Source organism: Enoplosus armatus, chromosome 23 (assembly GCF_043641665.1).
Source record: "Enoplosus armatus isolate fEnoArm2 chromosome 23, fEnoArm2.hap1, whole genome shotgun sequence".
Classification (NCBI taxonomy): Eukaryota; Metazoa; Chordata; class Actinopteri; order Centrarchiformes; family Enoplosidae; genus Enoplosus; species Enoplosus armatus.
In genome coordinates, this window is record NC_092202.1 from 6,852,771 (window position 1) to 6,869,759 (window position 16,989).

The following is a 16,989-nucleotide window of genomic DNA, read 5'->3' on the forward strand; positions in this document are numbered from 1 at the left end:
CTATTTCTAGAGACCATACAGCCAAAAATACACCAGCCGGCACAGTCAGTTATGGAGAGCGGGGGGCGGAGGGAAGGATGGATGGAGGGAGCATGAAAATCTAAAAAGAAAAAAAAAAGAGGTTTGTGTGAAAGGCCAAGGAGAGGACTGAGAGGAAGAAAATAGAATGAGCATGGAGAGATACAATGGGAAAGAAGATAAAAACAAAAGGGAAGAGGCCACAGAGGCAATACATATTCAAGAAGAAAAAGCAGCTGGGGCAGAGGAAGGGTAGGCGTGTGGGAAAAAGACTGACATGTAGAAATGAAGATGCCTAAGAGGGTCAGGGAGGGGTCCTTCTCATATTAAAGCAGGATGTTAACAATGGCAATAAGTGGCTCAACCTAATTACCGACAACCAGCCTTGTGCATTTCTCTCCCCAGGAGTTTCACACCAATATCTCCCTCTTTCTCTCTCTAAATTTAGACAGAAGTTAAAGGAAGGTGAGGAAAGGAGAAACTAAGTGTGTGTGTGTGTGTGTGTGTGTGTGTGTGTGTGTGTGTGTGTGTGTGTGTGTGTGGATGAATTAGCTTGGTGGCTGTGTGCTGATAATTATACCCCAAGTATGGGTTAACGGTAATTAATTGTTTTAATTCTGCTTTCGGGGTCATGAAGGAGAGAGTTGTTTAACTGCGAGTTGTGCATCTGTAAATACTCTGACGGCAGAGTCACCGGAGAGACGATGAAAAACAAGCGGTCAGTGTGAAGACGGTGGATTCAGACACAACGCCACGCATTGCAGCCGCCCACACACACACACACACACACACACACGTGTAGTGTTTATAGACTAATCTCAAGAGGACGGACTGCCAAGGATGCAATGAGGCCTAACTATCTCTTCTTTCTCCAATAACAAACACACCTGACTGGCCTCCCTCTGCCAGAGATCTCCTCCACACTCATTTCCCCTCACTCCGACCTCCTCCCTTCACCTCCCTCCCTCACTCCCACGTTCTCTCATTCTCGCCGTGCCCAGATCACTACCTCTCATTCTACCCTCCCAACATTTGTCAACCTATGTCATTTTCCAATGTAATTTCTTTTGTGTTTTTTTTGTGGAACTGCCCATCCAGCGTCTCTTTTCTTTTCAAAAACAACCCGGTAAACTTCAGGAAACAATTAAGGCAGAGCAATGGAGCTAAAGCCTACAATAATGGAGGCACCGTGGAGGGAGGAGGGTAAAGAGGGTGGAAAGAGTTTTACCACCAGCATGGAGTTAAGGTTCTGGCATCTCCACAGCAGTGGGTTTTTTTAAATGGAGGCATGAGGACACCAGCTGGTTGTAGCAGAAAACTGCACCTTTGAGAAAATGCTTGTGGGCAACAATATATCCTCACAGTACTCCCTGTTCCACCAAGTGGGGAGCCTTAAGGATTTTAAAGATGTTGCTTCCGGCACAGAGCTGTTTTGAGGCAGGTCTAAGTTAAATAACAAGTCTTCATAAAGTTAGTCAGTTGCACAACTTTCAGGTCTCTTGTCATTTCAACCCTTTGTCAATATGTTTTTTTACATAATAATTGAAGTCTGATAATCAAATACTGAAACCTGGTACAGTCTTATTTATCAGTCTTATTTGTTCTTTATTGTTACAGGATTTTATGAGATCAATAATTGTGACTTTTGGCTTCTCAAGTCACGTCTTTAGGGATTTTGGATTGGCTCAAGTCCAAGTAGGAGGTTTAGTGTTAAGCTTAAACCTGCACCATTTGATATTTGGGGGGGAAACCAAAACAATGAGCTGAAAGAAGCTAAAAAACTTAGCATAGTTGGATGACTATTCTCTGTGGGTTCGCCACTAAAAGCACCATCTTACACTTTACACATAGTCATTTAATACTTTGTTAATTAAAAAAATATTGATAATTGCAGCTTTGAGGAAAAATGTTGAAACCAAGCCTAAATAAAAGAAAATGACAGAAGAAACACTTGTGCGTTACAGTAAGCGTCAGACATCTTGGGAAGACACAGGAGGGTGAAAGCAGAGGAGCTTTCAGGCTTGGCGAGAGAGAGAGCTTTGCAGCGTCAGACAGATAGACAATCAGGCAGACTGATACACTCAGACTGATCCCCGATCCTAAAACCTCATCTCCCCTTTGGCCTTCTATTCAGCCCCCCCCCCCCCCCTCTATCCTCTCATCCCTTCATCCCTTCCAGCCATCCTCCTCCCTTCCTCCCCTCACTACCCTGAAGCCAGGCTTTGGACTGTTTTCACAAACACACTCACACATGCACACAGACACACAAGACACCACATCGGGACCCTAAAGACTACATCTCAGGACCAAAGCGGTCTCCCAAGTCAATCCCGGTGTTGACGAAATCAGGCGAAAGGAGTGATTGATGAGACAGCTCGGATACAACGCTGCAGAGAGGGAGAAGTGAGACCGAGGATCTCGCTACTCTCCCACGCCACCTCCGCTACCCCGATGATGACATCACCGCGGCCAGAGACCTTCAAGCTGCGACTGTGATTAAGTGCGATTAGTTCTGTCTGGGGCTGACAGATCCCAGAGGATTTTAAACTACAAAAGAATTTTTGGGAGTGTTGAAAGTTTTAGAAAGAGAACAAGCATGAGAATGTTTCAGTGAGTAGGCATTTTTTATTATTGTATACGGATGGTAAAGATTGTACATGATAAACTGATTAAACCAAACTATGTGATTTTTACGATTTGAGACAAAAGGCCAAAAGAGTCCAAACGGATTTGAATCTCGTGCTCCTGAGCTGTCTCCAATGCTACGACAGTTTTCAAACATGCTTGATTTTATGGTAGCCCAAAACAAGATGCGTTTGTAGTCAGTGTTGTTAGTTTGTTAGTGACATTCTTGCTCGATTTGGCAACTTTTACGACCCATTTATCAACTTCTTTAAAAAACAAACAAAAACAGCCTTTACCGACAAATTTAGCGACTTTATGAGCAGACCTCAGGATGAATTGATTATGACTTTGTAACTTTGAAATAAATTTGTGGATCAACTGACTTTGACTCTAGCGCCATCATCTGGTTAACATTTTAAAGTAAGACGTTACAGCACTTTGAATTTACTTCATATTTGTAAGGATGTGTTGTTTCCTTTTTTTCTTTTTACATAGTCTCACTTTAATGTGTTCAATACTTTGGTTTATGAGCAAATATCTGTAAAACTGGCCTTGTTATCCTCCTCAGCTGCATGTTAATGTTAGCAATGCAAACATGCTGAACTAAAATGGTTAACATGGTAAACACCAGTATGTTAGCATTGTCATTGTGGACATTTTGTTACAGTAGCTCGGTGACGTTAGCATTTACCTCAAATGCGTACAGCTCCAGGTTTTGATGTATACATGTGATTATTATAGCAGCGTATTATGTAGAACGTAAATCAATATGTGATGACATCTTAAATATCTAAATTATACTATCTAGCGATATTCAGCAACTGTTGGGCTTTAGCTACTTTCCACTGAAAATAGTTAGCAAAACTGCTTCTAGTTGGAGCCCCTGGGACATAGAAGATGAATAGTAGTGCAATGACAATGCAACAAGTCACTGGGGACGGGGAAGGAGGGAGGCAGCAAATTATCCCACGGAGTGACGGCTTGGTTCTTTTTGTTGGATACTGCGCTTATTCGCTCGAGTCCTTGACTCTCCAAATGGAATAATCCTATAATCAATAGACCTGGTCTGAGATCAACTGTGTAGGTTTTGCACCCCTATGTCAACATGACAACAATATAGGATGAAAAATGACTTGTAATGTGAGCAGTACAGCAATTTGTAGTATGTACTGGGTGTAACAGCACACACATACATGTATCTGCACTGTGAGGGAAAGCACGACACCAACTCGTATTTCACTTTCTGACATAAAGTGGTGCTGAGAGACTTCCTGTCTGTCCATGCAATCTTGTTCTGCCCCCGCGCTCACCCTGTGGAGGTGGCACTGGGTGGCACGCGGGGTGGTACGGGGCCTCAGCTGGCTGCACAAAGCAGGGATGACAGAGAGATTGTACTCGACCTCTCCGCTCACCCGAAACATGATGAAGCCCTCTGCTTTCTCAGAGGGGAGAGTCACATTGGCAGGATGACTTTAAAAAGACTAAACAACAATCCCTATTCCCTCTCACACACACACACATACAAAGGCAAACTTTCATCTTTCCAAAACCTGCCGTGCCTACGCCGACAGTGACACAGAGTGTAAAGTGCTGACTCGCTGGCCTCCCTGCCGATTCCAGCTCTGCTGGCGACGGAGCGTGTCCTGATAAATAAAGCAACAAATGCAATGGAACGAGAAAACGAGGGGAAAGAGAGAGAGACAGAGGGAGCGAGCGAGCATGGAGGGCTATAATTAGTAAGTGATTAACGAGCAGGCTTCAGACAGGTCCCACATCATTGATTGTGATGTTGTGCAATGCTGCTGCAGCGAAAAGGAGCTGGCCCTGGGAAGGGGCACTGAGGTCACGCTCACACACACACACACACACACACACACACACACAGAAATGTGTTTGTTCTTAGTGCAGGATACATCCAACGGTCATTAGCAAGAACATGAAGGTAAAAGCACATTATGTCAGATAGGTTATGGCCGCATGAGACTCACTTGAGAACATTTCATACAGTAAAAGTCTTTTTTTAAATACCAGGATTCATGCAAGTTTTAGCTCCTCAAATACAATAAAGGTACATTAGAAATAAATAAAGTACATTTCTGCTTTCAACAGTTTTAGTTTTTAAATGTATTTTTTCTTCCTTTCCAGGAAACCAAACCTGTTCAGTATAATGAAATGTAGAGTTGGGTAATTGATCACAATAAAGAGTACAATTCAGTGTTACATCATTGTTGCGTGACAGTGCTGTTTAAGAGCAGATTGATTTGCAAAGTCTGCTCTGCATTACCTCTAGGGCTGGGCATCGAACCTCAATACTGTTTGACTACTGACTAAAACGTGTCTGTAGCATTAAGTATTGAAGAGTAAAGTTGGCATTGAGTGCTTAATCAGATACTTGTTTTCTACTCTTTGAAGTACTCTTTAAATTTGAAACATTTTAAACATCACCCAGCCTTAGTAACCTCACAACAATGATATAATGTTCGAAAAAAATCAATGCCGACTTGATATGTACTGGATTACATAACTCTAATTAATGGAAGCCAATGCAAAAATACACACAAAATTCGAACACTTTTTTTGGTTTGCAAAAAAAGGCACTTGTAATGTAAAGTGTAGTGGTTTGAAGCAAAGGGGTTAAAAAGTGCAAAATCACAGGTATGGTCATTAAAAATCTAAATTTCAAGCATTCAGTCATCTTATTTGTTTGGCTCAATTGATAACGGCTGTTGTCTTCATTCAAAGGGTGCAGTTGCAAATGTTGGTGCAATCCAAAACGTTTGTGACATAAAAACAACAGTGTCCAGACTAAACAGGAGGTGGTTAAACTGCCATCTTGCCTGCATCTTTGTCTGCCTTCTCTCCAGTGTCTGCTTTTTCGACTCTCATACTCTCACCCCACCCTCTTTCGCCCCCACCATCCTTCCCTCTCTCTGACGATAGGGCAGGCAATGCTAAGCGAAATTTCAAACTCAGCTGTCAGACAGAAGGAGAATGAAGAGAGGTGCAGTGAGGGAGAAATGCTGAGGGAGGCAAAAAGAGAGGAGAGTCTTCCTCTCCCTCCCCTCTCCCTCTTTCTTTCCCGGGAAACTGGTCAGGTGCCAACATCAATGTACTTTGCTGTATGGCTGGGCGGGCACAGAGAGTGCTGGCCTGTCATGCATGGCGTAATGTCGCTCTGTCCTTGCCCCCATTCTTTACCCTGCCAAGCTAATGATGATGATGATGACAATGAGAAGGTGGAGGAGGAGAAAGAGAAAGGAACACTTAGAACTTGGCTCAACCGCTCGTGGTATATTTTTCTGTAATGGAGCGATGGAGTTGTCATCGCCAGCGTGCACGTGGAGGATGTGGGTGTGTCAGCAGGAAGTGGGAGGAGAGAAGGGATGTGTAGACATGCGAAAGGTTTCAGGCTTTAGAACTAGCGTGTACGAGTGCATGTGTATTTCTCTCACTCACCTTGTCACTGTTGTAGTAGGCCAGACTCTCGCCATCAAATCTCACCCACCTCCTTTGAAAAACACAATTTCTGCAACGAGAAGAAGAGGTGCAAATTCAATCCATCTGGCTCATTTAAGCAAACAAAACCATCAAGACGGTGGGCCAGTAACTAAATCTGCTCTTAACAGGTACTCATATTTCATCAAGAGTGCCATTGATTCATTAATGTCAAGAGTTGTATCAACAGCTGTCAATTAGCATAATCAAAACAAATGGCCACTTTTCGATTTGAATATTCAACAGCCCCAAGGGCAGCTTGCCAAACGTATGCATATCAGGTAGTGAAGGAGAATATAAAATGGAAGTTAATGATTGATAGCTCTGGTTTTGAGCAACAGTGACGCATGTGGCACCAAGAGACTTTGGAAAGAAAATGCAGTTTTGCCAGAAAAAAACTCATGAAAGCCTCTCAATACTACAAGGTTAGCCCCAATTTCCTCTCCTTTCCTTTCAATGGTGCTATGCATTATGGATGGCTTCAGGCTTCTGTATCTAATACCACTTGTCAGTTTTAAATGGTCATCAAAGACAGAAGACACACAGAAAACAGTGCAGAATATAAAGGGTCTGCAAAGAAACAGGAAACAGTGGCTGGCTGTGGTACTGGCTGTGCTTGCCATTTGACAGGAAATGGCATGAGGCACATCTTGGTTAGTTGGGCTGAAAGGTTTTGAAAAGGAGAACATGTGCTGATCTTCATAGGGGATGAATATTAATTACGTTCACCATTCAATGTGGAGCTGCAGTAAAACATGAGGACTTCAAGTAGACTAATTTATCATCACATCAGATAAAGAAGAATTTCTGATGTCTGATAATCTGAACTGAGTCTCTAATCACAAACATAATCTTCAGCAGGACTGTAACCTACCCTTGAGGCGAAAGTTTGTCTAGCCAACCCACTCTGAGCATCTGATGTTTGGGAGCTCCATAGAAGCATGCGTATGGAGAAATATCAGGCAGTGCATTTCTGGTCGCATCCCAAAGAGTGTCCACAGGCTCCGAGTAGAGGTCACACTCCACCATGATTAAAGACCCATCCTTAGGGCCAGAAGCAGCTGGAGCCTCAGGGGTCACTGCAAAACTTTGGTCCAAAGCGGCTCGCAGCAAAATGCTGGCACACTCGTCCACTGTTGAGTATTCGTCTTTGAAGGGGTCTGGGATAGTTGGAGCAGTAGGAGCAGTATCCTTGGACTCTTTCCATTTAGGCATCTTTTTTCTGTAGGAGCATGGATGACGTTAAAGGAACAGTTTGACCATTTGGGAAAAGTCAGATGAGAAGATATCACCACGTCTGTACTTAAGTATGTAGTTAGAGCCAGGAGGCGATTATCTTAGCTTGGCAAAACACCTGGGAGCAGGGAGAACCAACTAGCCTGACTCTGTCCGAAATTCAAAAATTCACCTGCCAGAACCTTTTAAGCTCATCATTATCCATACATAAAATGTCAAAAGGACATGTTTTATTTTGTATTTTACGTTTGGGTATGCATTAAACTAACACCGTGGTAATTTTGAGGTGCTAGTAGGTTTATTTTTTAACTTTGGACACAGCCAAGCTAGCCGTTTCCCCCCGCCTCCAGTCATTATGCTGAGCAAAGCTAATGGCCTCCTGACTCCAGCTCATGAAAGTGGTATTGATCACATCTAACTGCCGGCATGAAAGTGAATAAGCGGTTTTAATGTTTAATTATTGCCCAAAAGTCACCCTGACTACTCTCTTATATTTATGATTTACAATGCAGAAAAATTGCATCTATATTGTGGCTACATCTTTTTAAGCCACAAATCTGCATCTGAATATTCAGCGTGGTGCTGAATCAGACTAACTTGAAAATATGCACGTACAAAAGTTGAATAATTCTGTGGCTAGAGCTCAATGAGTTTGCAACCAGATTAACATGTGGCTGTTTCTTCTTTCAGCTGCAAACATGATAAAATCTGATCAATTTATTCAATGTGCTACATTGAGAATAGTAACCACCAAAACTTAATCAATGGTCAGTAGTTCTCTTCCTCAGCATCTGAATGTGGTGAGTGTGGGACCGCAGTATTACATCAGCATACCATACCTCTGCTTCTTCTGTTTCATCTTGTCCTTAAAACCCTTCTGTAACCCTCCTTTAGCGCAATGGTCCTATAAAGCACCAAAGAGATTAGAATCAGATGAAAAGAAAGTGTCCATCTTTCAGTCAGACACTGTTATCATGTTGGTGCACTAAGCTATGTTAACTTTAGTGGCTAGGTGACATTTCTATTAACCTCAGGGGGCAAACTGAAACAAGCACATTTTCCACTCTGCTATGTGTCCATGGTGACAACACTAACACTGAGAGGGAAGTTTGGTGTGCAGACTGTGGCTGAAACACAGCTGATAGTGTTGAAGATCTGAGAAATGTCTGTTCCTCTTTGGTAAGCTGCAACTCACTGTCCACACATGGGAGTGTACACTGTCTTACCGGAGTGCTTTCAGGGTTGTTGTACAGGAACATTTCTCCGTAGGGAGCAATGGGCGTCAAGGTTCTTTGAAGTGGAGCTAAAAAGGACACAGAGACACCACAATAGTGGTTTTGTCATGGCATTGAAACTTGCAGAACACAGAGCGAAGGCCTAAACATGGTGCATGAAAGAAAGGAGCTTAACAGGATTGTTCCCGTTAAATTCTAAGTCACGCAGATGTTATAGTGCCCTTTGATTAAACAAACTCATTGATCTGAATAAATGTGCCAATCCTTGATCCATGTAAGCAGTAAACCAATTAAATTTTGTTTTAGCATGCCTATCTCTCTGCCTCGGCCTTTTCCTTGCCCAACTGGGAGTATGATCCTCCTTAGTCTGTCTCAAACAGACTGAGTCTCTGCCAAGGCCATTTCTCCATCTCAGGCTCCTGCAGGGACCGTGGTCGGTGGTCGAATGAAGCGAAGACGAAGAAGAAGAGCGACTCTGGCCAGACACTATTAGTCTGGAGACCCGGGGCCACCCTGCGTGGGCCACTGCCTGTCACTGTGAAAAATGACACCACCCTCTCCTGAGGATTGTGAGGGCCAGAAGACGCCGCCACGGGGCTAGACACACACATAGACACTGGTGGAGGAGCAGATATGCACGCAGACGGTGGCGTACAAAGATCGAAACACCCTCAGACACATTAAGATGCCTTAAGACAAGCACAGACATAAAAGGATGGACAGTCAAATAAGTACACACACACACACTTACGGCGATACAGATGTGAATGTACTACTTTTTAAAGCTTTGCAGACACACTTCCAAACAATGCAGGCGATTACAGGAGGACACAAAGGGCATGTAATGGGCTTTATGAAGGGGTCAGTTTACTTGATGATAGAATCCACTCCAACACAGCCGCCCTCTCGACGGACAGGCTTGGTGGGCAGATAGCGACCATCAATCATCATCTATCAGCCGACCTTCAGGCCACTCGCGATTCTCTCCGAGGGCCCACCGGACGCTACTGTACTCAATTCCTGTCTGATTCAGTCTATTCTTCCCTCGCTGGCTCTGTTGCCGGCTTCTGCCTTTGTTTCTCTCAGTCGGCCACGCTGCTTCTTTATCAGCTCCTGACCAGACTCTCTCTCAAGTCGCAGTCTGGGAAGCGACCTAGATGCCGCCATCAGTTCGGAGTTAGTGAGGAGATTGATTTTGTTCTGAATGAAGCCTCTGTTCTTTTAAGTCCGGGAGTTACAGGTCAGTCTGTTATTATCACTCCTCTTGTGCCACACTGAGCATGGAGGACGCACAACTGCCACCATCTGAATTCAAATGAGTCACCAGACAAGTTATTATTTCAGTCACTGCTTCCCTGAATTTACTAGTAAATAGTCCAAGAATAATACAAGTCAAGAGTGTTTTTTCTTTACTTTTATTGCTATTTTGTATTACATTTATCACGTTACCACAGTTGATGTTACTATATTTTTTATTTTATTTAAGAAAATACAAACTTGAGCAAATACTAAAAGTAATCTAAAGTAATATAAAATTCCCATCAGCCTCAGCTGTACTTTCTGTTTAGTGCTAACTAGCTAATCTTAGCATGCTAAGATGGTGAACATAATGTTCCTGCTTAACATTTGCATTTTAGCACTGCCATTGTGATGATGTTAGCATGCTATTGTTAGCATTTACCACAGACTCACAGAGCCATCATAATCGATTACCCTAGCAATTATTTATGTGATGAATTGTCTGACCAACAGTCCCCAATTCACAATAATATTAAAACAAGAGAAATGGCAAATTCTCATATCAGAAAAGCTAAAGTTTGGTTAATTAATATTCTATCAGGACAGAAAAGGACATAGATATACATATCTTATATGTATGGCCATGATTTGCATGTTACATCTTGCTCATTTAGAAGCCAAAATCCTTCGTTGCATAGTTGAAAACTGGTGTTTCTTCCACTTCTGGCTATTGAAGTTGGCAGATTCAGAAATATTCAGGGCAGTTTGTGTGAGCTGTGTGATTTTGGAAGAAGTGGAAAGGGACTACCATTTTTTTCTTTTGTATTATACATACTATGATGATTTAAGAGTGTAAAATTTCAATGAAATAATATTCTGGTGTTGTCTCAACATGGTTTATTCAATTAGTGTTTATTCTCATTTCTCCAGTATAATAAAGTTTTTTAATTGATTTATGAATTTTGTTGTTGGCATGACGGTGTGGAAATCTAAATGTGAAAATGCACAGGCAGATTTCTAGATCCAGCGAGTGTGCAGGCTGGGCGTAGCTATAAGCATGGCACAATAATAAAAACTTGAATAGTTCAGCAGTTGTTCATACTGCCTCTTGTTCGTTCTGAAGTGTAACTGGGCACTAAAAATAAAGTCCTGCTGTTAGTGTAATGTGTGTTCACCAAGTTCATGCCTGTCAACACCACAGCACTGTCACAGAAACAAATACCCCACACACTTACAGAGTTTAAAAAGGGAAGTGCATTAAACAGACCGGAGTATGTGTGCTTCATGATCAAAGGCCTTAAAATGTAGACCTACAACTGCAATTATACCTATTTTTTTAATCATCAAATAATTCGCCTAGTCTGATGTGTGGCTGCAGAGCTGCTGAGGAAGCGCTAGACAGACAAGTGTTTTCTCAATGACATTTTTCTTGTGAATGAAACTTATTTTTAAGATGAGGTGTCAGGGTGTTAATTAATATTCCGACAGTCTCCAATAGCGAGTTTTGATTGAATACAGTCATTCTGTGAGACGACACTGCGCATTTTTTTCCCCCAAGTTTTGGATCTCATCTCGGAATAAACTCTTCAAATATGCTCGGGTAAAATAATATGTCAAATAACGCCTTGCTAGACCTTGCTGTGAAGGGAGATTTAGCTTGCTAGGCGAGCTCCCCGTTTCCCTGCTCTGGGACCGTCTTGGCTCCCTCTCTTCCTCTGTCTCTCAGCCTGTTTTGCATCCATCTCCTCTTCCTTCCTCCCAAACCACTTCACTGTCTTGCCTTTCACTCTAGTCTCACTCCCTGTCTTGTTCCATACAGAGAAAAAGTTGGAAAAACAAGGCCTACCAAGAGACTGCTGCAGTAAAGGAACACGGAACAAGGAAGGATGTGGAAGCCCCAAAAAGAAAAAAAAAAGCAGCGTGAGGGGAGATTACGTGTAGAAAACGGACAGAAAACTGTTGATATTCTGCAGATGACTGCAAGAGAAAATGTCACAATGTGGTCAGATATGCTTGGAAGGTGTTTAACACACATTCATGCAGACTGTCGTCACAGAAAAGCGTCATATGATCCTGAGAGAACGCGTCTACCTCAGCCCAGAAAGCAGCTCACGTAGTGTCTCGTCAGAAGAGACACGAGGGTCGACTAAGCCCAGTAAATCCAGCAAGGGAGGAGGAAAAATTCAAAACATATTTGTACTGGTTGTACTACAAGCCTGTGTGTTGTTAGCAAAGTTAAACAAATTCTAAAAAACTTTGGAGAGCCAGGCGACAGGAATACACACTAGGGTCTCGCTGAGGGACAAGATGTGAGAGAGCATATTCCCTGTGAGATGTGCGCTTGAAACGGGGGCGACGCTGTTTCCCGCGACACAGCCACCGAACACCCCCACCCCACCCCACCCACGCACTACCCTCATCTCCTCTCCCTTCTTTCATCCGGGCAAACAACAGCATCGCTGACTCTACTGCCGAATGAAATATTCATGGCAGAGATGAAGCGGATGCAGCTGAAAGACTGTGTACCTTTCTGTATGCTGTTTGCACCGGTGGGACCCTCTGAGCCCGTTAGGTGTTCAGGGCTGGTTGTTTGCGCCGGTGGTGCGCTCCTGAGGAGGAAGCAAAATCAGTGGATTAGAACTACCAATACAGCACGTGGGAAAAACAGGTAGCATCATTTAGACGTAAAGACCTACACAATAGAGATGAGGAACTCTGAAAGTTAGTTTTGCAGTTCTAAAGTTTGACAATGTGTAGTATGAGGGGTGTTTATATACGTGGAATGCAGAATTGAATATAAAATTAGAGGCCTCAGGTTCTCCATCACTATGTATCTGAGTGTAAAGAGAGAAAGTCTTGTTTTCATATTCATTCATGTCATGGTAGTGTGCAAATTCATTTCTCCAGGTGCTTTTCACCTTGTTCTTAACTTGTTTGATTAGTTCTCAAAAACTTTCCTCAAGTCAAACTTTATGCTTTAAGGAATAGTTCAACATTTGCTTTCTTGCTGAGAGTTAGGTGAGAAGATTGATCCACTCTCACTACTGGACAGTAAATACGAAGCTACCGCCAGCAGCCGGTTAGCTTAGCAGAAAGACTGGGGGAACAGCTCGCCTGGTTTCATTTATTTTAAAAATCCTGTAAAATAAAAGTTGGACGTTTTGGGAAATACGCTTATTCACTTTTTTGTCAAGAGTTAGATGAGAAGATCAGGTCTCATGTTTGTTGAGCTACCAACAGCTTAACAAAATCTGCCTATTAACACCCCTAAAGCTCACAAATCAACAAGTTACATCTTGCTTATTTTAAACAAAAACCAAAGCATAACATGCCCTCCTCCACCACCACTCTCTCTGTCCATACAGTCAATTTGAAGCTACCACCAGCAGCAATTAGCTTAGCTTACCAAAACGGCTAGCCTGATAGACATTTATACTTTGTTTGTCCTATATCTGTTTATATGTGCTTTGATGTTACTTTGTCTGCTCTTTGTAATGTATAACATCATAACTTGCCCAGGGAATGCAGATGAAAATTAGATTGTTGGCTAAATCTGACAGGTTTACATCATCTTGATGTTAACTGATGTGTGTTGTCCATGATAAATAAATAATAAAGGAAAGTACAGTAATTTTTTTTTGTGCAGATTGAACAAATTCATAAATTTGTTTCTTATGGACAGAACCAGGATGGCTGTTTCGCCCTGTTTCCAGTCTTTATGCTACAGTAAGCTAAGTTAAGCGGCTGCTGGAGATAGCTTCATATTTACAGTATAGACCTGAGAGTGGTATCAATTTTCTAAACAAACTCTCAGTCAAGTGAATAAGCACAGTTCCCAAAATGTTGAACTAAGTACCTGTCTTGAAGTGGCAGCATGGTCTGATTGGGGATTTTAGGGACAGGCCGGTGCCTTAGCCGGTAGGAACGAGTGAACCGTGGACCTCCAGGAACCTTAAAACTGGACTGTGCCTCATAGATGGAGTTTTCCACCATTTCACCACAAAAACCCCCATGGTCTTCAGTGAGCGCTGAGTGCAGGACTTCAGCAGGACAGGGGATGGACTCAGTGCTGGACATCTCCCAGTCTGAGGGCATTTCAGAAATGGAGAAGGACTCACAGCTGCTGCTGCTGCTGCTGCTGCTGCTGCAAGAGGACATGGATGGAGGGATGTAGGTGTGTTCAGACATGGATGTTTGGATGTTCTGGGGATTGCGTGGGGTCGGTTGAGGCGGGCGGAGGTATCTGCTCTCTGGGACATCCTCAGTTTCTGTTCCAAGTCCTACTCCCGGAGGCAAAGTTTGTCTCCCCTCCATATCATACTCTGTGCTCTCCTTTGGCTGAGAGTGATGACATGAAGTGCCCCTCTTTTTATCCTTGAGGAAGATGTGTCTCGGGTGTGGCACAGGCTTTCGGCGCCTCCCGTTCTCTATCCCTTCCTCTTCCTCATCCTCTTCCTCTCCACCGCTCTGCTGCTTCACCCCTAGTGCTTCCAAACTCCGGAGGATGCGCCTACGATGACCTGTTGGAAGCACTTTAAGCTCCAGGAGGTGCTCATCTGTGAGGTCTTTGCAGTCTTCCAGTGCTTGATAGCCTCCTTGCTGGAAACATGAGGTATACTGGGACAGACGGAGGGTCGACAGCCACTCCACGATCTCTTGGGTAGGCTCTGGAGGCTCCAACATGATGCAGTAGTCTCACCTCTGCCACATCAGGAAGAACTTCAGAAGATGTCGTAGTCCAGCTTTAAACTATAGACACAAAAATGCTGTAAGAGGCTGCAAGTGCTGTTACACAGAATTTAATCTTTGCATGACTCTCTTAAAGTATTTATTGAAAACATCGCTTAGGCTCTAACGATGCATGTATTTTTCTACATGCCAAAATGTGGATATTGATTTTGTCTTAGAGGCAAGCTCTGCAGGTGGAAATTTAATGGTTGAATTTTACCTATAAATATCACTTTGGCGATATTATTAGACTCTAGCTGTGGAAGCATGACCAAAGTGAAAAAAGGTTGTGGTTTTGATTTCAGTCACTGTGACAGGCAAAGAGACATGCCAGCAAACAAAACCAAACTTAAATTTGCAACACTCCTGGATGAAATAGCAGGAAGCAGCAATAGCTATGAGGAAATAGCATGCACATCATAGCGTGGCTCTATGGTGAGGTTTTGGTAAGAGACTTACCTTCTTAAGCTCTGACATAATTAATGGAATAATACATAAATTCAATTTCTGCAGAAAGGCCAACTGACATCTTTGTCCTTTCTTTGCAGCACTTACCACAGCAGAGTTTAAAAATCCAAGCTTTACATCACAGCTCAGTGGCCTGGCAACAATAACCCTGCTCATGGAAAGATATTGTTAAATGTCTGTCCCCGGATGCTTTCACACAAAGTCCAAGCACCGATGAATTGTGTGGCAAACCTGCTCTCTAACTGTCTATCTCTGTCTCTCTCTCTCTCACACACACACACACACACACACTTTAAACTCACAGGAAGATCATCATCCACATCTTGCCATGTCCACTTCTCTTTTGGGTTGCAAACCTACAGTACACAGGGGACGTGAAGCGTTACTTCTGCTTTCAAGTAAACACGATCTTGTGGCATACGCATGTGTATACATTGAGTGCTTAATATGCAAGCAGCTCATAGTAGGAACACGAACAGAAAATGACCTTTATATTCTATAACCTGGTGAGAATATAGCATGTCTTCCCCTCTCGTGTATTTTTACACAACAATCTGATATGATAGTTGTGTAAAAACTGAAGAGGCCTTCTCTTCATCTTCTGCGCACGAACACCTCGCCATAGCTGCTACATTTTTAGCACTGAGCACACACATAGGGGCCAAATTAGTCCATTCGTCCAAGTCACAGCTCCACACATGACTGTATTGAGCCCTCACAACTGAGGCCCTATACAGTCTATCAGACCTGCCCAGCTGTGTACTGCAGTGTTAACATGCAGGGACCTGTATTGGCTCACGGCCAGCGCAGGCACACGCCAAAGCTTGCTCGCACATTTGACCTGGCCTGCTCCACATCTCTGCCTTTTTAGCACCTAAACACCCACTCACACAATGTGCACACACATACGAAACGTCACACCACAGAGCCCACACATTCAGCAAACATTATTAACGGCTGGATATATGAGGTTTGATCCACAGCTACTGGCCGGTGTGGAAGCCCACAGTGTGTGTAGATCAATAGCAGAGGGCAAAAACAGAACTTGACAAGATAAACAGCTTGCCCATGCCACATAGGTATGAGAACATATGAATCAAGATACAACTGGAGGCGACAAACACAAGCTCATAAAGAATATACACAACTCACTGGCATACAATAGGCAATTTATTATAGCAAGATGTTGTTTTCTCTACAAAACTGAAATCGTGGCTGCCAGCACAGGAGAGGTGTGTGCCGTTACACCCAGTAAGTTAGGCAGTGCCTTCTACAACACCTCAGGTACAAGGGGTGAGTCACAGCACGCACACCAACACACACACACCTACCTCACATACTTCTGCATTCCCCTCAGCCAACCAGCTTTGAACAAAGTCCAATTTGCGTCCCCTTCCTGGTTTATGAAAAAAGAAAATACCTGCTTTGCAATGTGTACTCCCTGTTTGAATATTGTAAACTCAACCACAATATTAAGTGTTTCGAGGATACTGTCACACAGGCATGTCATTATTAAAGAATGTCGTTTAAAAATGTAGTGAAACCATTTTTTTTTAAAGCTTTCACTTCACAAATTGTGCTCAGTTGTTTGGGCAGAAGTGTGTTCTCATTGAAAGCAGACAGAAACAACACCAGTGAGGTTCGCACGTGTGACTTACCTACTGGAAAAAAAAGATATTGCACCACTTTGAATATAATGTAACTGACGCCAATTAAAGTTTTAGTGGCGCAGTTTTACTTCACCTTCTTATTACACCTGTTTTAATGTGCCTAAATTACCGGTACGTGATACAAAGCTCTTCCAGCTCTGACGCATTAAAAAAAAAAGCGACTTTATTTCAGCCTCGAGCCCACTTTAGTCGGCTTTTTGATAAGTAAACACAACGCTTGAAGTCACGGTGTTGACGTAACACGTTGCCGTGCGTCCGGTTGTTGGGAAGGCTTA

At 43.1% G+C, this 16,989-nt stretch overlaps 1 protein-coding gene across 1 annotated transcript in view; it reads right to left on the bottom strand.

The window, feature by feature from the left end:
- Positions 1-14,531, bottom strand: part of arap2 (ArfGAP with RhoGAP domain, ankyrin repeat and PH domain 2) — a 100,515-nt gene extending 85,984 nt beyond the window's left edge. The window contains exons 1-6 of the mRNA XM_070929618.1: positions 13,705-14,531; positions 12,375-12,457; positions 8,601-8,677; positions 8,214-8,278; positions 7,013-7,360; positions 6,100-6,169 (exon numbers count right to left, since the gene is read on the bottom strand). Of these exons, the coding sequence (XP_070785719.1) occupies positions 6,100-6,169; positions 7,013-7,360; positions 8,214-8,278; positions 8,601-8,677; positions 12,375-12,457; positions 13,705-14,531 (1,470 nt within the window). The remainder of the gene's footprint in view (positions 1-6,099; positions 6,170-7,012; positions 7,361-8,213; positions 8,279-8,600; positions 8,678-12,374; positions 12,458-13,704) is intronic.
- Between the last annotated feature and the right edge of the window lie 2,458 nt (positions 14,532-16,989).